Genomic DNA, 25,601 nt, shown 5'->3' with positions numbered 1-25,601 from the left:
CTTTCGGTTTTGTTTGTCTTGTCCTAAAATTCTTCGAGGCCTGTACCCTCCACCTTATCTCAGACTAGCAGAGCTAGTAAGCTCTTACAATAAGGAATGTTGCCTAAAACGATCTCATGCTTGCTTAGACAAGGAACATGGACCCTAGGAAGTGGATTTGCGTTCTGCTTCTAACTGTATGCTCTGGTTGTATTTTTCAAACAGTTTCTGAGAGTTCCTGAGTTTTTTTAAATTCCTGGAAGAGTTTAGAAGTTTGGGTGAGTTTGGGGCCCTGTGTATTTGCAGCGTCTGCCTTGATATCAGTGCATGTTAATGAACAAGTTCAACATTTGGAACAGTTCACTCTTTAACCTAAATGTATTAGTAGTCTGTATTTAGTAGAATTAAACCAAGCTAGGTCTTCAAATTCACTAATCTAGGCACAATTAACTTTTTAATTTTCTGGCAGTTTAGATCTCTTCAAATGTAACAGCCTAAATCTTTTCAGTAATCTCCTACAGCACAGGAGTTCACAGTGCATTTGGATGGAAAGAGATTTAAACCGCTGCGTTGTCGCAAGGAAAAACCACAGCTGCTCCGGTACTGTTGCTCAGCACTTCTCCTTCCTCATGCGTAGTTCCAGCCTAAACATCTGATGTCACTTTCATGAAAGTTTCCCGCCCTGCAGATTCTTGCGGTGTTCCACACAGATGTAGGCCGATGTGGCTGCTGATCTGAGCTTCACAAACACCGAACCCCAAGTAGCCTGTTTTCTTTGTTTTCTGTATTTGTTTTGACAGAAGTTAGGATTTGGGCAGGGAAAGCTGATCTGTGATGTTTGGCCAGGAAGGAGCTGTGGAAGGTCTGACCAGGCGTCAGCAAAGACACAGTCACAAGACTGCTACTGAGATCCTCTGCAGTCTGACTCAGCCAAGCTTGGGAAGTTTAGGTTCAGGAAGGAAATCCCCCCCCAGTTCTGCAGAAGTGTGTGTTTCTAACGTGGACTTCTGACTCCGAGTCTAGCCCAGCCTGTGGAGACTCCCTTTCATAAAGGATAGTTTAGCATTAAGTGATGTATCGCAGCGAGGCATGATAAACACAGATTTGCAATTTAGTGTAATCACAGTGTGGGGTTGGAGTCCTGTAGGCTAGTCTACTCCCAGCTTCTCACCAGGGAAAGCAAGGAGGAGATTTCAGTTCTCTGCCTCAGTAGACTTGTTCATTAAACAAACAAACAGGACTTTCTATATATTTATTTATTTATTTATTTAACATTAAATAAACCTAATATGATACCTTTTCTCAGACAGTTTTAGTCTAAGATGCAGAAGTCTTTGCGGGTGTTTGTCAGATGAGGGGAGCTGGGGCAGAAAACAACATCCATGTGATCCAGCAGAGAGGAGAGAGAGAGGCTAGGGGTATCACCTGACAGTCTCCCTTGTTAACCAACAATCAATGTCCGCCAACATATTGACCCGTCCTCTCTCTCCTCCTGCAGTGAGCTGCTCTCCTCCCGCTCAGCCCGTCACCAGAACAGATCTTCTGTTCCTCGCTGCTTCTCTTTCATCAGAGTTGCACAGTTTTGAAGGAGTTAAGATAAATGAGCTTCCTTTAGATCAGCGATTCCTAACCTGTGATCTGCTAAGAGAACAGCTGTGGGCCGCCAAACCAACGTCTCCAATTGTCATCTTTGATTGCTCAAATATAGAAACATCTATCCATTTTTCAGTGAAGGTGAACTGTTTGGCTCCTGTGGTGTTGTTAAACATGCGTGTGTCCGTTAAGTGAACGGATGTGTTGAACGCCCTGAAAGATAATTGAGCTGTGCAAGTGGGCCGCAAAGTGGAAAAGGTCAGGAATGGCTGATCTAGATATATGAAGATCCCTTGCTTCTCCCCACCCCCTGGCAGGGCTGGCTGTGTCCTGACGAAGCCCCTCAAGATGAACATGGTGAAGAGGATTATGGGCCGGCCACGCCAGGAGGAGTGCAGCCCCCAGGACAACGCCCTGGGCCTCATGCACCTGCGTCGCCTCTTCTCTGAACTCTGCCACCCGCCTCGTCACATGACCCAGAAGGAACAGGAAGAGAAGCTGTACATGATGCTGCCTGTCTTCAACAGGGTGAGGAGATTCTTGGTTCACATGTGTGACAGCCCCTTTGTGCTCTCTCCCTTTGCCACGGCTTCCCTAGAGTATAAGGCCTGACGTTCTGCCTGACGTTCTGCCTGACGTTCTGCCTGACGTTCTGCCTGACGTTCTGCCTGACGTTCTGCCTGACGTTCTGCCTGACGTTCTGCCTGACGTTCTGCCTGACCTTCTGCCTGACGTTCTGCCTGACGTTCTGCCTGACGTTCTGCCTGACCTTCTGCCTGACGTTCTGCCTGACGTTCTGCCTGACGTTCTGCCTGACCTTCTGCCTGACGTTCTGCCTGGTGTTCTGCTGTGTTCCCCAGGTGTTCGGCAACGCTCCCCCCGCCACCATGACAGAGAAGTTCTCTGACCTGCTGCAATTCACCACTCAGGTGTCTCGCCTCATGGTCACCGAGATCCGGAGGAGAGCCTCCAACAAGTCCACAGGTAGGCAGGGGCCAGCTCCACACAGCCCCACACTGCAGGGGCCAGCTCCACACCACCCCACACTGCAGGGGCCAGCTCCACACCACCCCACACTGCAGGGGCCAGCTCCACACCACCCCACACTGCAGGGGCCAGCTCCACACCCCCACACTGCAGGGGCCAGCTCCACACCACCCCACACTGCAGGGGCCAGCTCCACACCCCCACACTGCAGGGGCCAGCTCCACACCACCCCACACTGCAGGGGCCAGCTCCACACAGCCCCACACTGCAGGGGCCAGCTCCACACCACCCCACACTGCAGGGGCCAGCTCCACACCACCCCACACTGCAGGGGCCAGCTCCACCCCCACACACACCAGGAGTGCCCGGGGTCCCAGGCCTGAAGGTGACCCAGAGTCTGTGTGTCTCCTCAGAGGCCGCCAGCAGAGCCATAGTCCAGTTCCTGGAAGTGAACCAGAGTGAAGAGGCGAGTCGAGGCTGGATGCTGCTGACCACCATCAACCTGCTGTCCTCCTCTGGACAGGTGTGTGTCCTGGGTGTGTGTGTCCTGGGTGTGTGTGTCCTGGGTGTGTGTGTCCTGGGTGTGTGTGTCCTGGGTGTGTGTGTCCTGGGTGTGTGTCCTGGGTGCAAAACAAAGGGCCTTCTTACTGTGACGTCACAGGCAACAATGGTCTCTCTCTCGCTCTCTCGCTCTTTCTCTCTCCTTCTCTCTCCTTCTCTCTCTTTCTCTCTCTGTCTCTCTCTGTCTCTCTCTCTCTCTCTCTGTCTCCCTCTCTGTCTCCCTCTCTCTCTCTCTCTCTCTCTCTCTCTCTCTCTCTCTCTCTCTCTCTCTCTTTCTTTCTCTCTCTCAGAGCAGCCTTCATGCCCCACATACCTTATGCACTCCCCTCCAATTTATCCTTGTTTTGACACATTCTGCATCTTAAATCCACCCCACTGCCCCTCCCTCTCTTTCTCGCTTGTGATCTCCGACACCGTATGCGAAGAAAAACAGGAACCGTCAGAGCTTGCACCCAGATGGACACTGCTTTGTCTATATTTACCCCCCCCACCCCCACCCCACCCCTCCCTCCAGCTTCCGTTCTGTCCAGTAACAGATGAATGTTCTTTTCTCCTTCCCCCCCTCCTTCCATCCCTCATATTCCCTCCCCTTTCTCTCTCTTCCTCTCTCCTTCTGTAACACAGCCAGATAGATATGATCCCCTCTCTGTCTATCCTGCACGGTACAATGAACTTGACCTGAGGGAGGGAGAGAGAGAAGGGAGAGAGAGAGAGGTTGGAGGGAGGGAGGGAGGAAGATAGAGAGGGGTGAGGGAGGGAGAGGGGGGGCAGGGAGAGGTGGCTGAGGTGTATGGCTGAGACCCATAGGGAGAATGACTTCATCAAGACAGTCTATCCCCTGTTCAACTGACTAGTTAAGCTCCTATAGAACTGACTACAGTTCTTGTCTCTCCTCTCCCTCTCCCTCTCTCTGTCTGAGCTCAGGGATTGTTTTATTCTCTTTCTCTGAGTTGATCGCAGTGATTCAGAGAGATAAGACCTCCTTTTGGCAACTGTGATGGGGGGGGGGAGGGAGTTAAAGAAACTGAGAGGTTGTGTGTGTGTGTGTGTGCATTTTATTGTGTGAATCATACCCATAAAGGAGCCCGATGCCAGCTCTACTGCAGTCTCTCTGCCTTGGTAAACAGAGATGACACACACCAAGCGCACACACACACACACCACACGCCCACGCACACCACGCACACACACACACAAAGATACCCATGGGACACATGGGACAGCCTGTCTCATTAGTGTCACCAGTGAGAGCTGTCACCAGTGAGAGCTGTCACCAGTGCAGGTGACAGGACTGGCAACAAGCTAGTCTGAGCTGTCTGCAGAATGGAACGTAAACATATGCACACACACAGACACACACACACACACAGACTGAATCAACACATATCTGCTGTAGTCCACAGTAGACTAGTGAGCCTTTTACACCCATCAGCTCTTAGCCGTCCTGCTGTCAGTCCACAGTGCAGTTGTAGGTGTATGAGATAACCCCTCCACTGTTTGACTTATTGACATGATACCTTTACCACTGCCAGATAGAATACTTCTGCGTGTATGTTAAACGAAAGTTTTCCCCCTGTATTTGGATCCAAATGAAGGTTTAGACTTGGTCTCTACACGGTACATGTTATATCAGAGACCTTTCACCATCCAGCTTTACAAAACAGTACTGAATAATAACTACATGTGGATGTTACTGCAAGTTATGTTCCTGCATACATTCTTCTGTATTCAATTTGGTTTTCACCCAAGCAAAACACCAGAATAAGATGAGTTGTAGATTGTATCTCTCTGTAACCAGCGTGTTCTCTCTCCACCCTGACAGAAAACAGTGGACTGTATGACCACCATGTCCGTGCCGTCCACGCTGGTGAAATGTCTGTACTTGTTCTTCGACCTTCCCCACATGGTGGAGGCCCCAGCGGCCCCCCAGCCCCCCCAGACCCAGCCCCCCCAGACCCAGACCCCACCAGAGCTGCCCCTGGCTGACCGCAGAGCACTCCTCCAGAAGGTCTTCGTACAGGTGAGAGGGAGACTCAAACCCAATTGCTCATTCTCTCTCTCTCTCTTTCTCTCTCTCTCTCTCTCTCTCTCTCTGTCTGTCTGTCTGTCTGTCTGTCTGTCTGTCTGTCTCTCTCTCTCTCTCTCTCTCTCTCTCTCTCTCTCTCTCTTTGTCTGTCTCTCTGTCTGTCTCTCTTTCTCTCTCTTTGTCTGTCTCTCTTTGTCTGTCTCTCTCTCTCTCTCTCTCTCTCTCTCTCTCTCTCTCTCTCTCTCTCTCTCTCTCTCTGTCTCTGTCTCTGTCTCTGTCTCTGTCTCTGTCTCTGTCTCTCTGTCTCTCGCTTTGTCTCTCGCTTTGTCTCTCTCTCACCCACTGCTTGGTCCTGCTCCTCAGATCCTGGTGAAGCTGTGCAGCTTTGTGTCTCCTGCGGAGGAGCTGGCCCAGAAGGATGACCTGCAGCTGCTGTTCAGTGCCATCACCTCCTGGTGTCCTCCTCACAACCTGCCCTGGAGGAGGAGCGCTGGGGAGGTCCTCACCTCCATCTCCCGTCACGGCCTCAGCGTGAACGTCCTCAAGTACATCCACGGTACGAGGGCCTCGCCACCACTGCCACCGCGCACGCTGCACAGGGCCCGGAAACTGTCAACCGTTAACTGTAAACAGGTTTCTCTTTCTCCCCTTTCCATCTCTCTCTCTCTCCTCCCATCTCTCTCCCTCCTTCTCCATCCTTCTCTCTCTCCCTCCTTCTCCATCCTTCTCTCTCTCCCTCCTTCATCATCCTTCTCTCTCTCCTCCCATCCCTCTCTCCCTTCTCTCTCCATCCCTCCTCCCTCCTCTCTCCATCCCTCTCTCCATCTCTCTCTCCCCCTCCTTCTCCATCCCTCTCTCCCTCCTCCCATCCCTCTCTCCCTCCTTCTCCATCCTTCTCTTTCTCCTCCCATCCCTCTCTCCCTCCTCCCATCCCTCTCTCCCTCCTCTCTCCATCTTTATCTCCCTCCTCCCATCCCTCTCTCCCCCCACAGAGAAGGAGTGTCTTGCCACGTGTATTCAGAACATGCAGCAGTCAGACGACTTGTCTGCTGTGGAGATGGTGGAGATGTTCTCTGGTCTGTCCTGCTTCCTGAAGGACTCCAGCGACGTGTCCCAGACCCTGCTGGAGGACTTCCGCCTCTGCCAGGGCTACACCTTCCTGCAAGACCTCATGCTCAGGTCTGGAGAGGAGGGGGGGATCTGTGTGTGTGTGTGTGTGTGTGGGGGTGTATTGTAGGGTGTGTGTATGATGTGAGTGTGTTTATCATGCGTATTGTGTGGGGGGTGTAAACCAGTCCTGCTACCCGTTGTTAGCAACCAAACCATACGTTAGCCCTACCCCACCGGGCCGAATGTGAGCTTTTGATCTGAACCCCTGTCCCTCCCCCCGGGCCCCAGGCTGGAGCAGGCTAAGGAGGAGGAGTCTCAGGATGCGCTGAAGGAGCTGGTGAGCCTGGTGACCTGTCTGACCACCTACGGGGTGTGTGAGCTCAAACCGGCCGGCCTCACCACCGGAGCGCCCTTCCTGCTTCCTGGCTTCGTCCTCCCACAGCCGTCTGGGAAAGGTCAGTCCTCCAGACACCCCCCCCCCCCCCGCCCCCTGGGACCCTGTCCTGTGTTGTGCCTCAGTGCTGGAGTCTGAAGAGGTGTCTAATTGTGTTTCCCCTCCAGGCCACACGGTGCGTAACATCCAGGCCTTCTGCGTCCTCCAAAGCGCCTTCCTCCGCGCCAAGACCAGCCGCCTGGCCCGCACGCTGCTGGACGCCGTGGGCAACGTGTACGCCGCCGACCCCGCCAACTACTTCATCCTGGAGGCTCAGCACACGCTGTCCCAGCTGGCCGACAAGGTGGGCCGCGTCCCCGAGGCCCAGCCCAAGTACTTTGAGCTGCTGGAGTTTGTGGTGTTCAGCCTGAACTACGTCCCCTGTAAAGAGCTGTTCAGTGTGAGCGTGCTGCTGAAGGCCAGCGCGGCGCCGGCGTGCGGCATCACGGCCACACGCACCCTGCTGAAGCTGAGCCGTCATGACGCCGTGTTCAGCGACGTGCTGAGGGAGGTGGGCCTGCTGGAGGTGCTGGTCAACCTGCTGCACAAGTACGCAGCCATGCTGAAAGACCCTGCCAGTCAGCCGTCCGGCGTCAACCACGAGATAGGTGGGTCACCTGGGGGGCCGGGGGGCTGGGGGACCCCCGAGCGCCAGGAATCAAATAAACCATTGATTCACCATTGAATCAATGGAACCATTGAATCAAATAAACCAATTTGATTCATTATTACATTTCATAAATATTTTTGGGGAGATTTTTTTAGTTTTTCCCTCTGGCTGTTTAAGGCCTCTTTCCCACTTCACACACACTGTTCCTGAGAGAACACACACTGAATGCAGGCTGTTCAGGGGAATGCTAATGTAGTGCTGCTTGTTTTGGCCCCATTTCCTCTCTCTCCTTTCTTCTCCTACTCTCCTCCCCCTTTCTGTTTTCCTCATCTCCCCCCTCCCCCTTCCTTCCTTTCTTCTTCCACCCTGTTTCTCACGCCTCCCCCCCCTCTCTCTCTCCTCCCCCCTCTCTCCCTCTTTCTCTTCAGGTGACTCTAAGAACAACACTGTAGCAGATGAACAGAAGCAGTTGGCTTGGCTGGTGATGGAGACACTGACTGTACTGTTACAGGGCTCCAACACCAACGCAGGTGGGTCACACACTCTCACACACTCACACATACACATACACTGTCTCTCTCACACACACACACACACACAGCCTTTGTCCTCTCACAACCCCGCTCCTTCTCTCATCACATTCTAACTCCCAGAAGCTCCTCTGCGAAAAAGCAGAAAGTGCCAACAGGCCTGTTTGAGAACCCCCCCCCCCCCCCACACACACACACACTCTCACTTTCTCTGTCTCAGTCTTTCTCATAGTCTCTTTCTGTGCTCTGTTCTCTCTCCGTCGCTCTCTCTCCGTCTCCCTGAGGGGAGAATGGAGGCCAGGCAGAATGTGATGAGTCATTTTAGTTTCCAGTCTCCTCCGAATGTCTGTTCTGCTCTCAGTCCTCAGTTCCCTCCCCCAGACACCAGGAACTCTCTCCCCTAACTCCTCCCTCCCTCACTCTCTCCCTCTCCAGGTCTGTTCAGGGAGTTTGGTGGTGCCCGGTGCGTCCACAACATAGTGAAGTACCGTCAGTGTCGGGAGCAAGCCCTGCGTGTGATCCAGCAGCTGGTGCTGTCTCCTAGCGGGGACGACGACATGGGCACCCTGCTGGGCCTCATGCACTCTGCCCCCTCCACAGAGCTGCAGCTGAAGACTGACATCCTGAGGGTGGGGAGGGACACACACACACACACACACACTGAGCTGCTCTGGTGGTCCCCCCTCTGACCCCTGACCTCTGACCCCTGCAGGCCCTGCTCGCCGTGCTGCGTGAGAGTCACCGCACACGCACCGTGTTCCGCAAGGTGGGCGGCTTTGTGTACGTGACGTCCCTGCTGGTGGCCCTGGAGCGCTCGCTGTGCCTGCCACCTGGACACGGCTGGGAGCGCTCCAACCAGAACCAGCTGTTTGAGCTGCTGCACATGGTGTTCTGCACGCTCACCGCAGCCATGCGCTACGAGCCCGCTAACTCCCACTTCTTCCGCTCGGAGATCCAGTACGAGAAGCTGGCGGACGCCGTCAGGTGAGAGAGGAGCTCCTCCACATCCCGTCACCCTCCCTGGAGCCCCTCTATCTTGTTCAGTGTCACGTTCGGTTAATAAGATGCCGTGAAGGTGGGAATTACAGACCCATGAGAAGCGTTTGGAAGCTGAACGTGGGCCAGCACAGCTCTTGGTGTGGCCCCCCAGGAGCTGCAGAGCGTTTCAGTCTCCTCACAGTGTCTCTCCTCCTTCTGCCCTCACCAGGAGCTGCAGTGTTTCAGTCTCCTCACAGTGTCTCTCCTCCTTCTGCCCTCCCCAGGAGCTGCAGTGTTTCAGTCTCCTCACAGTGTCTCTCCTCCTTCTGCCCTCCCCAGGAGCTGCAGTGTTTCAGTCTCCTCACAGTGTCTCTCCTCCTTCTGCCCTCACCAGGAGCTGCAGTGTTTCAGTCTCCTCACAGTGTCTCTCCTCCTTCTGCCCTCCCCAGACTGCTGGGCTGCTTCTCAGACGCCAAGAAGCTGGGGCCCACGGCCGTGTTCCCCTCCAACGCCCAGCCCTTCCTCAGGCTGCTGGAGGAGGAGGCGGGGCCAGGGGGCGGGGCTGGGGGCGGGGCTGGGGACAGTGTGTGCCCCACCCTTAAGCACTGCAGCAAGCTGTTCATCTATCTGTACAAGGTGGCCACCGACTCCTTCGACAGGTCAGTGGGGCGGAGGGATTCCTGGACTACAGGAGGACAGTTCTGTTAGGGAAGAGAACAAGGACTAGGGTCTAGGATGTAGTCCTGGTCTAGGATGTAGTCCTGGTCTAGGTTGTAGTCCTGGTCTAGGATGTAGTCCTGGTCTAGGTTGTAGTCCTGGTCTAGGATGTAGTCCTGGTCTAGGATGTAGTCCTGGTCTAGGATGTAGTCCTGGTCTAGGTTGTAGTCCTGGTCTAGGATGTAGTCCTGGTCTAGGATGTAGTCCTGGTCTAGGATATGGTCATGGATTATTCCAGTCCCAGTCAGAAACAGCTAGCATCAGTACATGAGCAGCTAACTTCTTCACAGTGGATATTGAGTTCCTCCCTGGTCGATCAAACAATGATGAAGGCCAAGAGACAAGCTCACTTCTGACTGAGCAGCTTGGTGTGTACATGCTTAACACACTGTGCAACGCTGAACACCCCACACACACACACACACACACACACACACACACACATACACACACACACACACACACCCTGCATGTGCTGGAGCAGTAGACTGTTGGTGTTGCCAGCTCCGCTCTCTTTCCAACTTTCTAACAGCTTCCTTATTTCTCTCTCTTTCTCTCTCTTTCTTCCTCTAACCTTTGGCTCTGTCTGGCTGTGCGTCTCGGGTCTGCTCTGCACGTGTGCGCTCGTGTTTGTGTGTGTGTGTCCTAAATTCCTTTCTGTCTGTCCTGACACACACGTCTGTCTGTCTGTCTTTGTGTGTGTGTGTGTGTGAATCTTTGCGTGTGTGCAGTCGTGCGGAGCAGGTGCCCCCCTGCCTCACTCACGAGACATCCCTGCCCTCCCCCTGGGGCACGCCAGCACTCGCCAGAAAGAGGTAGCTACTGCTCTCTGCACCCCTCCCTCCCTCTCTGCCCTCCCTCCCTCTCTGCCCTCCTTCTCTGCCCTCCCTCCCTCTCTCCCTCTCTGCCCTCCCTCCCTCTCTGCCCTCCCTCTCTGCCCTCCCTCCCTCTCTGCCCTCCCTCCCTCTCTGCCCTCCCTCCCTCTCTGCCCTCCCTCCCTCCCTCCCTCCCTCCCTCCCTCCCTCCCTCCCTCCCTCCCTCCCTCCCTCCCTCCCTCCCTCCCTCCCTCCCTCCCTCCCTCCCTCCACCCCTCCCTCCCTCCACCCCTCCCTCCCTCCTTGTCTCTGTGACTGTATACAAGTTGTCCACAGTCAAGGACTAAGAACTGTGCTCTACCTCCCCTCCCCAAACCTGAGACTCAACCTTTGAAATCCTTTAATGGGAACTCTGAATACCATGCATGTCTACAGGCAATCCTCCTCTCCTCTATTCCCCCTCCTTTCTCTTCTCTGGCTTTTCAACTATTTTTATCTCTCTCTCTCTCTCTCTCTCTCTCTCTCTCTCTCTCTCTCTCTCTCTCTCTCTCTCTCTCTGTCTCTGTCTCTGTCTCTGTCTCTCTGTCTCTCTCTCTCTGTTTCTCTCTCTCTCTAACCTCCCTCTCTCTCTCTCTCTAACCTCCCTCTCCCCCTTCCTCTTTCATCTCATCATACAAACATGACCTGTCTCTTCTCTCTGTAGAGCTGCCTCTACTATTAACCTCACCTTGCTGAAGGCCCCTCACACCAACCCTCCTCCTCTGTCCTCTGACAGTTCTGCTGACTCCTGCCTCTGGGGCTCTGATCTCACCAGGGGGGCCGGAAGGAGGGGGGGGGGACTGTATAATAAACACCTCATCCCTGTGGCTACTATGTCTTGATTGGTGCAGGGAGGTTAGCTCAACACCAGGCTGTCTAAACAACCAGCCCTACGCTTATTCACTCGTTCACATCAGACGCTCCCGGTGGCTTGTGATTGGCTCCTAACTCGCTCTGTCCTCAGACTCCTCCAATGGCTGCTCGTTCGCTCAGCTCCTTGCAGACCAACAGTCCTGTCCAGCTGGGCGTGACCTACATGAGGATGTGACTCCACAGTTATGGACACTCTTAGTAGCTATTGGCTTTGGCACAGCCTTAGTTTAGTAGTCTGGAGTGGATCAGCAGAAGCCTTCAGCTGTTTGAGGCCCCTCCCCCACCACCAGGCAGCACCACACCAGTACTGCAGGCACCATGGGGGGAACTAATGACTGAAATTGAATGTACTGTCCTTTTAAAGTACTAATTCAATGTTTTACTTTTAACACAACACCCAAACACACCCACCACACCACTTACGCCCCACACACACACACACACACACACACACACACACACACACACACACACACACACACACACACACACACACACACACACACACACACCCACAGGCATGGCTACTACGGCTCCTCCGGTCCCCCTGCTCCAGTCAAAGCTCTGTCCGACCTGAAGCAGCACCTGGCCAGTGCCTCCCACCCCCCCTCCTCCTCCGACCTGGTGGTCATCCACCCAGGGGCGGGGCTGGCCATGCTGGACCTGCTGCCCTCCATCTGCTCCGACAGCCAACCAGAGGTAGGCACAGCCTCACGCATCACTTCCTGTTCCCTCGTCCTGCTCTGACCCGTGGTGCAGACGGAGGGAAGCGCAGATTGTGACGCGTCTTCAAAGGGTTTATCTGTCAAGCAGACTTCTTATGATGCACGACAAATTAGAAAGACTACACCTATATAATCGACACTGTCTTATCCAGACTTCAGTCATGTTCTAATGGGAAAAACAAACCATCACATTGTTTCCTGTCGTGAATCATGATCCCCCCCCCCTCTCTCTTGACCCCCCCTCCCCCATCTCCCAGCATGCCCTGGACCTGCAACTGGTGGTGGGCAGCATCCTGCAGCAGCTGGTGCAGTCTGAGAGGAACCAGCAGGTGCTGTGTGAGGCAGGGCTCCACTCCCGCCTGCTGCAGCGCTGCAGCCAGGCTCTGGCCGACGAGGACCACCCCCTCCACCCCCCCCTGCAGAGGATGTTCGAGAGGCTGGCCTCACAGGCCCTGCAGCCCTCCGCCCTCAGGTGAGCCCTCCGCCCCAGCCTCCGCCCCAGCCTCTGAGGGAGGTCATCCACTCAGACGGCTCTCTGTATTACTGAAACGCGTCTCTGAGAAGTCGGCGTAAAGAGCTCACTCCACCACTGTAGGGATTCCAATTTGCCGCTTGGCTGGTTGGGTCTGGTGGGGTGAAGGGGGGGAGAGAGAGAGAGAGAGAGAGTCATCTGGGTTGGTAGTCCTCTCGCCTCCCAGGTCCCTTTCATATGGTAATACAAACCTCTCCCTGCTTCCTCACCCTCAGAGGAGGCCAGTAGAGGGAGGGGAAGGAGGCGTCTGATGTTGATGTGGAGACGTCAGTCTGTCCCCCCCTGCTCCTCTCCTCTGCTGTCAATCTTTTGCTCCCCAAACAATTGTGTTTTTCCGTCTTTCCCTCTCTGTGTTCTGTCTGTTGATCTCTCCCCTCTCTCATACTTTCTCTCTCTCTTCTTTTTGCTCACACATATGGCTGTTAACTTTGTAATGAAACAAGCAGAAGCATGATTTAGGATTTTTTTTAAATAATTAAACAATTATTTAGTATGTTGGTTATTAGTTGTAAAATTTCGTATTCTGGCAACAGTGTCATGTCGTACGTACACGTATTTCCAGTCATCGTGGAAGCCGTCTGCTCTTGGTTTGCCCCTCAGGGAGTTCCTGCGTCTGGGGAACCCTCTGAACTGTGGAGCCTGGGACAAGAAGCTGCTCAAGCAGTACCGCGTCCACAAGCCCAGCTCCCTGAGCTACGACGCTGACATGAGGAGTACGTCTCTCTACACCAGAGGTCTTCAACCCTGGTCCTCAGGGACCCCCTGTGCTGCACGCTTTAGATGATTCCCTGCTCCAACACACCTGATTCAAATGAATGGGTCGTTATCGAGTGAGGCAGAAGCCTGTTAACGACCCATTCATTTGACTCAGGTGTGTTGGAGCAGGGAATCATCTAAAACGTGCAGGACAGGGGGTCCCTGAGGACCAGGGTTAAAGACCTCAGCTCTACACCACACTCTCACACTCCCCCCCCCCCCCCCTGTCTCTAGAGAGGCCCCAAGCCCAGCGCCTCTAACCAACCTGAGCCCTCCAAGACGAGGACAAAGTCCTCCAAAACAAGAGCTGTTTAATTGAAACCATCAGAAGTGTGTTAGATCTTATGAGAATAGGGACTGTCTTCTCTTTCTTTCCCCAAAGGAAACGAGCGACAGTCTTTTGTTTTGAATGTAATCAAACTGCTTACTGTAGACAGGACGTGAATGTGTGTGAGTGGTTTAGGCCGGGCTGTGCTTGCAGAATTATTGCTGTGTTATTGGATAGAGTAGTGGCATTCCATAAGTAACTGAGGTCATTGTTTTTATTAGGAACAAACTACTTTCTCTCAAGATGAAGCTGTAGTGTGTTTTGGTTTGGGTATTATAACTTCTCAGTGTCATCACTGATTATCCTCCAGAGTTACAGTTCGTTTTCCTGGTCGTCTACGGAAAACTTCTCCCACAGTATCAGTTGGAGAGATTATGAAACATCCCATAATAGATCCAAACTAATGGCAGCCTCGTCTCCTACCCTGGCACCAGTGCTTTTGTGGTTTTGGAGGAGAATGTGTTCAAGACTGGAGATGGGCAGCTTGAAAAGGCAATTTCCTCTTTCCCCTCTCTCTCTCGCCCTCATCTTCCGTGAGCTCATTCAGATTCATCAAGCGGGGCAGGGCTTGCAGGAGATGAGGATTTGTCTGTTTTTAATTGCCGGGGGCGACGGCTTTTGTCAGTTTGCCCAAGGAAGGAAAAATGATGCTGTGCTGTTTCGAAATTGCACATCAGAATCGACTCATTGTAAAACGCAAAGTCAGACACTTCCTTGCTCTAATGACCTCAGGTGAAAGGGTGCAGCTGAAACAGAGAGGTCAAAGGTCATTACAGATAGTCAGCGGGAGATTGCTAGGTTGAGTAAGGATACAGACCAACATGACCAAGTTTTATTCCTCTCTAAACCCAAACACAGACCCAACACGAGCAGGGGGAAAAGACGGACCCCCTGCTGTGACTAGCGTCGGCCATCTTGGAGGGGAATGTTTCCTTCATGTTTGTTAGACCAGTGTTGTCCTCTTAATTACAGGGGTCTTCTCCTCCCTGCTGCCACTATGTATTAACCAAACACAGTCATTACACTCATTAAAACCCCCTTTCTTTGGAATTTAGATACGATAGATTGTTATTTAGTTCACTCTCTTAGACAACCCTTTAAATAGACAGTTTAATGTTTAACGTCCTCCCTCCCTCCCTCCCTCCCTCCCTCCCTCCCTCCCTCCCTCCCTCCCTCCCTCCCTCCCTCCCTCCCTCCCTCCCTCCCTCCCTCCCTCCCTCCCTCCCTCCCTCCCTCCCTCCCTCCCTCCCTCCCTCCCTCCCTCCCTCCCTCCCTCCCTCCCTCCCTCCCTCCCTCCCTCCCTCCCTCCCTCCCTCCCTCCCTCCCTCCCTCCCTCCCTCCCTCCCTCCCTCCCTCCCCAGGCAGTATGACCATGTCCATGGAGGGCTTCGGTCCAGACAGCGTGTTTGCAGCGGCCGGGGCGGGGGAGGATAACGGGCAGTACCGGATCAGCCGCAGCCTGGTGCGCTCTGCGGAGGGTAGCACTGTGCCTCTAACCCGCGTCAAGTGCCTCGTCTCCATGACAACGCCTCACGACATCCGTCTGCACGGGTCGGCGGTAACACCGGCGTTCGTGGAGTTCGACACCTCGCTGGAGGGCTTCGGGTGAGGACAGGGGAGGAGAGGGGAGGAGGAGGAGAGGGGAGGAGAGGGGAGGAGGAGGGCAGGGGAGGAGAGGAGGAGGGCAGGGGAGGAGGAGGGCAGGGGAGGAGGAGGGCAGGGGAGGGGAGGAGAGGGGAGGGGAGGAGAGGGGAGGACAGGGGAGGGGGAGGGCAGGGGAGGAGGAGGAGGAGAGGAGGACAGGGGGGATAGTGAGGGGAGAGGGGTTTCCTTTGGTTAGTAACACCCTCCAGAGGTTTCAGCAGGAGGTGCTCTCTGTTGTTGGGTTCTGAATACAAACAAGCTGATTTTCTGCCCATTACTGCTGGTGTGTGTGTCACACATCTTCACACACACACACACACACACACGTCTACACATGTGACCACATGAGTGCATTCCTTTCATAGTCCAGTAATGCACCGATGATAAGCCGATAGCCTCATCATCTACGCATCAGTAAACACAAATATTTTGTTGTAAATGCCAGAAGAAATCAAGCTGAAGGAAAGACTTGAGGAAATAAATGAAATGGTTAAGAAGTGCAATCTAGTCCTGGTCAGGAAAGCAGCTTTTCTGCCAGCATGACTCATAATGAATGTCCAGCGAGAGCTGTCGACTGCCTGAATCACAGCCAGATCCAGGCCTCTATTCTGGGCTGTGACGTTCATACACTTCTTACTTCCGATTTACTCATCCTCAGTATACAAATTGGTAATAGTCAGGATAAAATCACGGTAGTCAATGAATATGTATCATGGTAGACAGTATACAGTATTGTGCAAAAGTATTATTAATATAAATATAAACTGTTACGTCTGTCTGTGTGTGTGTGTGTGTAAGAGAGAGGGAGCGTGTGTGTGTGTGTAATAGAGAGAGTGTGTGTGTGTGTGTGTGAAACATGAGGTTTCAGATGAAGTTACAGCAGTAGGGAGACACTGGCCCACTTTCTGTTAGTCACACACACACACACACACACACACACACACTCTCCCTCAGTCTCTTACACACACACTCTCCCTCAGTCTCTTATACACACACTCTCTCTTTCTCACACACACACACACACACACACACACGCACACACACAATCTCCTTCCCCCATCTGTCAGCATGAAATATTAATGCCTTACTATCTATTAGGAAAGACACAACACACGTGTGTGTGTGTGTGTGTGTGTGTGTGTGTGTGTGTGTGTGTGTGTGTGTGGGGGGGGGGGGGGGGGGTGAGAAAGGGGGAGTTCTATGTCACGACGGCTCGTTTTGGGCGAGAACACACACCGAAGGGGTCGCTGTCTGTGCGGATTAAACCATGCCTTTACATCAACTGTTTTGGTTGCGCGCTGAAACTGTTAACAGGATTTAAAGACTTCCGAGCAGACTGCAGTTGTTGTAGACCCAGTTCCTTCCATGGGTACATCTGTTGTGTTCGAGTTCTTCTAATGGTTCCATTTAGACAAGACACAAACACTCAGTCTTTATAACACGTCTGGGCTTGTCAAACTGTAGGTTGAATAAAAGCTCAGGAAAAACAACCTGTCTTTCATTCTCTCCTGAGAGATCTGTCAGTGAATACAGATGACATGGGTTTTCTCAATCTCAGCCTTGCAGTTTTCATTACTGGTTAAAAGCAATTGTACACACATGACACACCTGACACACACATGACACAAACACACACATGACACACACGCACACCTCGAAGAGAACAGTCAACATCCTAGTGAGTATCAGAGGACGGCACCACCGCTGCAGAGGGCGATGAGGAACAACAACAATATTTTCTGCACCTGTAACCTGTCTAACCCTGTAATTACCCTGGACACTTCTGACTTTTCCAGGTGACTAACAGCTTCCCTCCTCTCTTTGTCTGTAGCTGTTTGTTCCTGCCCAGCCTGGCTCCTCACAACGTCCTCTCCAACAACACCAGCGCGTCTGGGGTCAGCGACGGCGCTGTGGTCAGTGGAATGGGGACAGGTCAGTTAGTAACACTTATAAGTTATTACAATCGAGCTGTATATAGTTGTATTCCTTTCTAACTCACTCACTGTCTCTCTCTCTTTCTCTCTCCCCTCCCCTCTCCCCTCCCCCCCCCCTCTCTCTCTCTCTCTCTCTCTCTCTCTCTCTCTCTCTCTCTCTCTCTCTCCCTCTCTCCCCCCTCCCCCTCTCTCTCCCCCCTCTCTCTGTCTCTCCCTCCTCTCTCCCCCCCCCTCTCTCTCTCTCTCTCTCTGTCTCTCTCTCTCCCCTCTCTCTCCCTCCCTCTATCCCCTCTCTCTCCCTCCATCCCTCCCCCTCTAGGTGAGCGCCTCTTCCCCCCTCCCTCCGGGCTGAGCTACTCTGCCTGGTTCTGCGTGGAGCGCTTCAGCTCGGCCCCTCACAGCCACCCGGTGCGGCTGCTGACCCTGGTGCGCCGTGCCGCCTGCTCCGAGCAGCACTACGTGTGTCTGGCCGTGGTGCTGGCCGCCCGCGACCGCTCGCTGACCGTCTCCACCAAGGAGGAGCTGCTGCAGAGCTACTGTGAGGACGCCGCGCTAGCACACTCGCTAGCACACGCTAGCATGCTCACATACACACGCAAGCAAGTGCTAGCACACACGCTAGCACACAGGCTAGCACATGTTAGCATGCTCACATACACACGCAAGCAAGTGTTAGCACACACGCTAGCACACTCGCTAGCACACGCTAGCATGCTCACATACACACGCAAGTGTTAGCACACACACTGGCATACACGATAGCACACGTTAGCACATTTGTTATGGCCAGTAGGACAATACGTGTAGCTGGAGTCTCTGTCGTCATCATAAACCTTCCCAGGATTCTCAGCTCTGCATAATTCAGCCCGTGTCTCGTCCAACTTAAATTATTGAGTCTCAAGAAGAAGATTACAGAGCTATACATCGTCATGCATACCAGCGCACAGAGAAGCAGCGCTCCTCTCAGCTTTGATCTTGGAAAAATTCCTAAAACGTTCTCCTGGTGTTTCCCAACACCTTCAGACTACCTTCCTGTTCCCCCCAGCTACCGCAAATACCTCAGACATGAGCCTGACAGTCCAACCCACAGCATCCCACAACTACACACAGCATCAGGGTGATGGTTTGGTTTCTCCCCCTCTCCCTCCCCCCTCTCCCTCCCCCCGCCCTACACCCACTCCCCCCCCTAGCGGATGATGTGAGCGAGGAGTCATCCTTCTACGAAATCCTGCCTTGCTGTGCTCGTTTCCGTTGCGGGGAGCTGATAGCGGAGGGCCAGTGGCACCACCTGGTGTTGGTGATGAGTAAAGGCATGCTGAAGAACAGCATGGCCACCCTGTACCTGGATGGACAGACTGTCGGCACGGTGAAGGTGAGGAGAGGGAGAGGGGGAGGGTGAGGAGGGGGAGGCGGGAGGGGGAGGAGGAGAAGAGGATGGGAGGAGAGGGGGAGTACGAGAAGAGGATGGGATGGGAGGGGGAGGAAGGGGGGAGGATGGGAGGGGAGGAGGGGGAGGGGGGAAAGGGGAGGAGGGGGAGGGGGAGGGGGGAAAGGGAGGAGGGGGGAGGAGAGGGGGAGGAAGAGAAGAGGAGGAGGAGGGGAGGAGGGGGGAGGATGGGAGGAGGGGGGGAGCAAGGGGAGGGGGGAAAGGGGGAGGAGGGGAGGAGAGGGGGAGGAGGTGAAGGGGAGGAGGGGGGAGGAGAGGGGGAGGAGGTGAAGGGGAGGAGGGGGGAGGAGAGGGGGAGGAGGGGAGGAGGTGAAGGGGAGGAGGGGGGAGGAGGGGGGAAAGGGAGGGGGAGGGTGAGGGTGAGGGGGAGGAGAAGAGGACGGGAGGAGAGGGGGAGGGTGAGGAGGGAAGGGGAGGGGGTGGAAACAGGCAGTGTGTGTGTGTTAGAGTACCTTAACACTTGTGCCCTCAGAGGACTGTCATTTTTCCCTAAGTGAGTCATGATACGTCAAATAGTTTTCGTCCATTATCCTTCCCCTCTCCCCTTCGTGATCCCTACCCCCTCTCCCATCCCCCTTCCCCCCTCCAGCTCCACTACGTCCACAGTGCTCCAGGGGGCTCTGGCTCCACCAACCCCCCTGTGGTGAGCACGGTGTATGGGTACGTGGGCACGCCCCCCGCCCAGCGCCAGCTCTCCACCCTGGTCTGGCGCCTCGGCCCCGCCCACTTCCTGGAGGAGGCGTTGCCTAGCGCCAGCGTGGCTGCCATCTACGAGCTGGGACCCAACTATGTCGGCAGCTTCCAGGCTGTGTACCTGCCCTGTAAGAGTCAGGATGCTGTTATGTACACTCCTGATCTATCTATTCTAGTTCTATATATCCTAGTTCTATATAGCCCTGATCTATATGTCCCAGATCTGTTTAGAGGATGTCAGAGTTTCCCGTTCAGTTCCTGGGTGTGACTGTGCTTCTCTCTCTCCCATCCTCCCTCTCTCTCCCATCCTCCCCCTCTCTCCCTCCCATCCTCACCCTCTCTCTCTCCCATCCTCCTCCCCCCTCTCTCTCCCATCCTCCTCTCTCTCCCATCCTCCCCCTCTCTCTCTCCCATCCTCCCCCCAGGTAAGGACTCCAAGGCAGAGGCAGCTCCCCCCTCCCTGGTGTCTCTGGTCCCAGAGGAGAAGGTCTCCTTCAGCCTGTACGCCCTCTCCGTGTCCTCCCTGACCGTGGCCAAGATCAGGAAGGTCTACAACAAGCTGGACGGCAAGGCCATCGCCAAGCAGGTGACAACCTTTCTGTCTCTCACTCTCTGTCTCTCTCTCTCTCTGTCTGTCTGTCTCTTTGTCTGTCTGTCTGTCTGTCTGTCTCTCTCTCTCTCTCTCTCTGTCTCTCTCTCTCTCTCTCTCTCTCTCTCTCTCTCTCTCTCTCTCTCTCTGTCTCTGTCTCTGTCTCTGTCTCTTTGTCTCTGCTGAGTGTGTGAGGTGACCTGGACCTCACCTGTCTCTCCTCCCAGCTGACCGTATCGTCTCACGAGAACGCCACGCCGGTCAAGCTCATCCACAACGCCGCCGGTCACCTGAACGGCCCCGCCCGCACCATTGGAGCTGCTGTCATCGGCTACCTGGGTAGGACACCTTGGCTTCCACTGCTCCTCCTCCACCTCCCTTCTCTCTCCCTGCCTTTCCTGTCACACTTCACTTACAAACAGCATAAACAACGGCTCAACGAATGTATCTTTAAATAACGGAACGTTCCGGCTGTTCTGGTTCAGGCGTGCGTGCGTTCGTTCCAAAGCCCGTCGCCACCAACCTGCAGTACGTCGGAGGGGCGGCCGCCATCTTGGGCCTGGTTGCCATGGCTTCGGACGTGGAGGGTCTGTACGCGGCGGTCAAGGCGCTGGTGTGCGTCGTCAAGAGCAACCCGCTGGCCAGCAAGGAGATGGAGCGGATCAAAGGCTACCAGGTAGACTACAGTACCCAGAATGCACAACCTCCAGTGTTCATCAACACCAGTGTTATATTAACAAGTGTTACGGCCCTCTTTATTCTGGTTTGTCACAAGATACATTTAAATCTAACTACATAAACACGTGTCTCTGTGTGGTGTTTGACTGTGTCTCTGTGCGATGGTCTCTCTGCTTCCAGCTGCTGGCCATGCTGCTGAAGAAGAAGCGCTCCCTCCTCAACAGTCACATCCTGCACCTCACCTTCTCTCTGGTGGGCACGGTGGACAGCGGCCACGAGACCTCCATCATCCCCAACTCCACCGCCTTCCAGGACCTGCTGTGTGACTTTGAGGTGGGGCTGGGAGGCTGGGGGTCTGGGGGATGGGGTTGGTTTGCTCTGGAACCAAGATGGCTGCTTCTGGCCCTGTGATGACCTTGTTGTTGAGCCAAGATGGCTGCTTCTGGCCCTGTGATGACCTTGTTGTTGAGCCAAGATGGCTGCTTCTGGCCCTGTGATGACCTTGTTGTTGAGCCAAGATGGCTGCTTCTGGCCCTGTGATGACCTTGTTGTTGTGTGCAGGTCTGGCTCCATGCTCCCTATGAGCTTCACCTGTCGTTGTTCGAGCATTTCATCGAGCTCCTCACTGAATCCAGGTATGTTTCACCTTTTACTCTATGTGTACCATGAACTAGTGGTCTCTGTCTCCTAATGTTCAGACATCTAGTCATGTTCTGTAAAATGTATTTAAAAACAGGGGGATTGATGGCTTCAATTAGACATACTTCACACGCCACAGGGAATAGGAAAATGTAGCACTTAACTGCTAACATTTAAAAAGCCCAACAAACCTTTTCATTCATTTTCTCCCATCCCTCCCTCCCTCCCTCCCTCCCTCCCTCCCTCCCTCCCTCCCTCCCTCCCTCCCTCCCTCCCTCCCTCCCTCCCTCCCTCCCTCCCTCCCTCCCTCCCTCCCTCCCTCCCTCCCTCCCTCCCTCCCTCCCTCCCTCCCTCCCTCCCTCCCTCCCTACCTCCCTCCCTCCCTCCCCCTCCCCCCTCCCTACCTCCCTCCCTCTCCTCCTCCTCCCCTCCCTCTCCTCCCCCTCCCCTCCCTCTCCTCCTCCTCCCCTCCCTCTCTCCCCCCCAGCGAGGCAGCTAAGAACACCAAGCTCCTGCGGGAGTTCCAGCTGATCCCCCGGCTCCTGCTGACCCTGAGAGACACGTCTCTGTCTCAGCCCACCATCGCTGCCATCAGCACCGTGCTCAGCCTGCTGCTGCAGGGTTTCCCCAACCCCTACGACCTGCTCAGGTACTGCCCTACCCCCTGCTCAGGTACTGCCCTACCCCCTGCTCAGGTACTGCCCTACCCCCTGCTCAGGTACTGCCCTACCCCTACCCCCTGCTCAGGTACTGCCCTACCCCTACCCCCTGCTCAGGTACTGCCCTACCCCTACCCCCTGCTCAGGTACTGCCCTACCCCCTGCTCAGGTACTGCCCTACCCCCTGCTCAGGGGTGGTCCTGACCTGTTTTCTGCCTTCCAGGTTTGGTCAGTTCATCTCCTCCACCCTGCCCACCTTCGCCGTGTGTGAGAAGTTTGTGGTCATGGAGATCAGCAACGAGGAGAAGATCGATGGAGGTAAACACAGAGGACCAGGCGGCTAACGGCGTAGCGCGTGTGAGGTGTGTTCCGTGTGGAGGTGTGGGGGAGGTTAACCACCCTGCTGTGTGTCCAGGTAACGAGGAGGACTTTGGCGGGCTCCTGTCGGCCAACCTCATCCTGCTGAGGAACAGACTCCTGGACATCCTGCTGAAGCTCATCTTCACCTCCAAGGAGAAGGCCACCGTCAACGCTCAGTACGCCCGCTAACACGCCACCACACCAGTACCCTGTCCCCCAGTAGAAAACATATGAACGCAACTCCATAACCAGGCAATAACACCCAGCCCCCGTCTGTCTCTCTGTCGCCCCCTGCAGGGCGTGTGAGGAGCTGGTGCGAACGCTGGGCTTCGACTGGCTGCTGATGCTGATGGAGGAGCACCTCCACTCCAGCACGGTGACGGCAGCCCTGTGGGTGCTGGTGGTGCTGCTGTCCAACCAGAACATCCTCACCCGCTTCAAGGAGGGGCTGTCTGGGGGCGGCTGGCTGGACCACACCGACTCTGTCCTCACCAACAAGATAGGCACTGTGCTGGGTGAGGCGCTGGGGGGAGAGGGAAGAGAGGAAGGAGGGGGAGGAGTGAGAGAGGAGAGGAGAGGAGAGGAGAGGGGAGGGAGGGAGGAGAAAATATATTTTTTGTTGTTAGTTTTTCTTCTCCTGACACGCCCTGTGTCCCCTCCTCAGGCTTCAACGTGGGGCGTGGCGCGGGCGGGCGCTCCACGGTGCGAGAGATCAACCGGGAGGCATGTCACTTCCCAGGGTTCCCTGTGCTGCAGACGCTGCTGACCAAACACACCAGCGTCCCTGAGCTCTACTTCCTGCTCATGGCTCTGTTCCTGCAGCAGCCGGTGACCCAGCTGCCCGACAGCCTGCAGGAGCACGTCAGTACCTCCTCCACCCTCACTGCACCACCGTCACTGCACCACCTGTCACCTCCACAGCACCACACCCGGATGATCATTTACCTGTCTCTTTCGCCTACAAGGCTGTTTATTCCCTCCCTCCCTCCCTGCCTCCCCAGTTTGACCTGGACTCCACCTGGACGTTCATCCTGGGAGCGCCAGCCTCCAGCTCCATGCTCAGCTCCATCCACAGCGTCTGCTCTGAGGCTGCCTTCCTGCTGCTGGCCATGCTGCGCAGCATGCTCAACCTGGTGAGGAGGGGAGGGGAGGGGAGGGGAGGGAGAGGGGAGGAGGAGGGGAGGGAGAGGGGAGGGAGAGGGGAGGGGAGGGAGAGGGGAGGAGGAGGGGAGGGAGAGGGGAGGGAGGGGAGGAGGAGAGGAGGGAGAGGGGAGGAAGGGGAGGGAGAGGGGAGGAAGGGGAGGGAGATGGGAGGAGGAGGGGAGGGGGAGGAGGAGGTTGGAGGAGGAGGGGAGGGAGGGGGGATGAGGAGGTTGGAGGAGGAGGGGAGGGAGAGGGGATGAGGAGGTTGGAGGAGGGGAGGGAGAGGGGATGAGGAGGTTGGAGGAGGAGGGGAGGGAGAGGGGAGGAGGAGGAGGGGGAGGTGGCATCAGAAGGAGGAAAAGCGGCCAACTAAACAGGAATACCTACAGTAACACCATGACTTTTCCCCCCAGCCCTGGCAGTCTGAGGAGGAGGGCTCGTGGCTGAGGGAATACCCCATCACCCTCATGCAGTTCTTCAGGTTCCTCTACCACAACGTGCCTGACCTGGCTCCCCTGTGGCACAGCGCAGAGTTCCTCTGCTCCCTGGCTGCCAGCGTGTTCCCCTTCAACATCAGACCCTACTCTGAGATGGTGCGTACACCCAGCTCCCTGGGGTGTGTGTGTGTGCATGATAAGACGTGTGGTGACATCCTCTACCTGCCCCCCAGGTGAGCGACCTGGAGGACGAGGCGGGGTCTCCCACCGAGGAGTTCAAGGCCTTCTCCAGTGACTCAGGCATGAACCGCAGCCAATCAGAATACTGCAACGTGGGCTCCAAGACCTACCTGACCAATCACCCGGCCAAGAAGTACGTGTTTGACTTCATGCGTGTGCTGATCATGGACAACCTGTGCCTGACCCCCGCCAGCAAGCAGACACCCATCGTCGACATGCTGCTGGAGGTGAGTTAGCCTGGCGCTAGCTAGGCTAGGCTGTGTTGACTGATGCTTGGTAGCCCGTGCTGGGTTAGCATATGTATGCTAGCTAGGCTATGCTGTTTCAATATAAGCGTACAGTGTTTAGAATGACGCTAATGCTATCTAGGATACACCTCAAATCCAGGATGTTAGCCTCAATGCTAACGTGTTTTGTCCTCTGTGTGTGTGTGTGTGTGTGTGTGCAGGCGTCCCCGGAGCGCTCCACCAGGACCCAGCAGAAGGAGTTCCAGTCCTGCATCCTGGACAGCGTGATGGATCACCTGCTGGCTGCAGACGTCCTGCTGGGTCAGCACACCTTCCAGAACCCTCCCACCTCATCCAACGCACACCTCATCCACCTCACGCTGTCAGCCAGGGCCACATGCGAGGCACCGGCGTGACAACGTGACTTCCCTTGTGTTGCAGGCGAGGACGCTTCCCTGCCCATGACCAGCGGGGGCAGCTACCAGACGCTGGTCTCCAACGTGTTCTACTTCACGCAGCGCGTGGTGGACAAGCTGTGGCAGGGCATGTTTAACAAGGAGTCCAAGATGGTGGTGGACTTCATCGTGCAGCTCATCAGCCAGGTGAGGAGGGGGAGCCAGGGCAGGACCACCCCCCTGTGTCACTGTGTGTCGGGGCTGCAGCTGTGGAGGTGGAGAGGGAGGTGGAGTCAAGCGGGGAGGGGGGGGGAAGGCATTTCTCAACATCTTCTCTACTCACTACAATCTCCAAAGCAGCCGCCCCCTCCGCGCACAATACCGTGTGACCCGGTCTACAAATCTTTCTTTCACCAACCCTGTGTCTCTCTCTGTGTCTCTCTCTGTGTCTCTCTCTGTGTCTCTCACTGTGTCTCTCTATGTCTCTCTCTCTCTGTGTCTCTCTCTCTCTCTCTCTCTCTCTGTGTCTCTCTGTCTCTCTCTCTCTCTCTCTCTCTCTCTCTCTCTCTCTCTCTCTCTCTATCTCTCTCCTCCCCCCAGTCCAAGAGGCGTTCCCAAGGCTTGTCCCTGGATGTCATCTACCACTGTCTGAACCGCACAGTCCTGTACCAGCTGTCCCGGCCGCACAAGACGGTGCCCCAGCAGGTGGCCCTGCTGGACGCTCTGAGGGTGCTCACCGTCAACCGCAACCTGGTGCTCGGACCGGGGAACCACGACCAAGAGTTCGTGTCCTGCCTGGCCCACTGCTTCATCAGCCTGCACGCCGGGAGGTAGGGGCTGGAGGGCCGGTGGAGGAGGGCTGGAGGGGGAGGGCTGGTGGGGGAGGGCTGGAGGGGGAGGGCTGGTGGAGGAGGGCTGGTGGGG

At 55.2% G+C, this 25,601-nt stretch overlaps 1 protein-coding gene across 1 annotated transcript in view; it reads left to right on the top strand.

The window, feature by feature from the left end:
• wdfy3 (WD repeat and FYVE domain containing 3) overlaps nt 1-25,601 on the top strand; it is a 43,875-nt gene that overhangs the window by 3,426 nt on the left and 14,848 nt on the right. The window contains exons 2-38 of the mRNA XM_084694550.1: nt 1,890-2,100; nt 2,433-2,556; nt 2,973-3,082; nt 4,943-5,140; nt 5,510-5,702; nt 6,139-6,325; nt 6,545-6,711; nt 6,818-7,297; nt 7,728-7,829; nt 8,265-8,458; nt 8,542-8,813; nt 9,257-9,466; nt 10,256-10,339; nt 11,770-11,950; nt 12,234-12,448; nt 13,109-13,221; nt 14,954-15,197; nt 17,068-17,168; nt 17,490-17,708; nt 18,361-18,542; nt 19,207-19,438; nt 19,736-19,896; nt 20,127-20,238; nt 20,385-20,575; nt 20,758-20,910; nt 21,139-21,212; nt 21,704-21,865; nt 22,099-22,193; nt 22,291-22,411; nt 22,533-22,750; nt 22,900-23,096; nt 23,237-23,368; nt 23,792-23,971; nt 24,049-24,282; nt 24,504-24,603; nt 24,724-24,884; nt 25,278-25,507. Of these exons, the coding sequence (XP_084550676.1) occupies nt 1,890-2,100; nt 2,433-2,556; nt 2,973-3,082; nt 4,943-5,140; nt 5,510-5,702; nt 6,139-6,325; nt 6,545-6,711; nt 6,818-7,297; nt 7,728-7,829; nt 8,265-8,458; nt 8,542-8,813; nt 9,257-9,466; nt 10,256-10,339; nt 11,770-11,950; nt 12,234-12,448; nt 13,109-13,221; nt 14,954-15,197; nt 17,068-17,168; nt 17,490-17,708; nt 18,361-18,542; nt 19,207-19,438; nt 19,736-19,896; nt 20,127-20,238; nt 20,385-20,575; nt 20,758-20,910; nt 21,139-21,212; nt 21,704-21,865; nt 22,099-22,193; nt 22,291-22,411; nt 22,533-22,750; nt 22,900-23,096; nt 23,237-23,368; nt 23,792-23,971; nt 24,049-24,282; nt 24,504-24,603; nt 24,724-24,884; nt 25,278-25,507 (6,540 nt within the window). The remainder of the gene's footprint in view (nt 1-1,889; nt 2,101-2,432; nt 2,557-2,972; nt 3,083-4,942; nt 5,141-5,509; nt 5,703-6,138; nt 6,326-6,544; nt 6,712-6,817; nt 7,298-7,727; nt 7,830-8,264; nt 8,459-8,541; nt 8,814-9,256; nt 9,467-10,255; nt 10,340-11,769; nt 11,951-12,233; nt 12,449-13,108; nt 13,222-14,953; nt 15,198-17,067; nt 17,169-17,489; nt 17,709-18,360; nt 18,543-19,206; nt 19,439-19,735; nt 19,897-20,126; nt 20,239-20,384; nt 20,576-20,757; nt 20,911-21,138; nt 21,213-21,703; nt 21,866-22,098; nt 22,194-22,290; nt 22,412-22,532; nt 22,751-22,899; nt 23,097-23,236; nt 23,369-23,791; nt 23,972-24,048; nt 24,283-24,503; nt 24,604-24,723; nt 24,885-25,277; nt 25,508-25,601) is intronic.

Source organism: Hypomesus nipponensis, chromosome 28 (assembly GCF_054491055.1).
Source record: "Hypomesus nipponensis isolate SF chromosome 28, ASM5449105v1, whole genome shotgun sequence".
NCBI classification, from domain to species: Eukaryota; Metazoa; Chordata; class Actinopteri; order Osmeriformes; family Osmeridae; genus Hypomesus; species Hypomesus nipponensis.
This window is presented reverse-complemented; position numbering and strand designations above follow the sequence as displayed.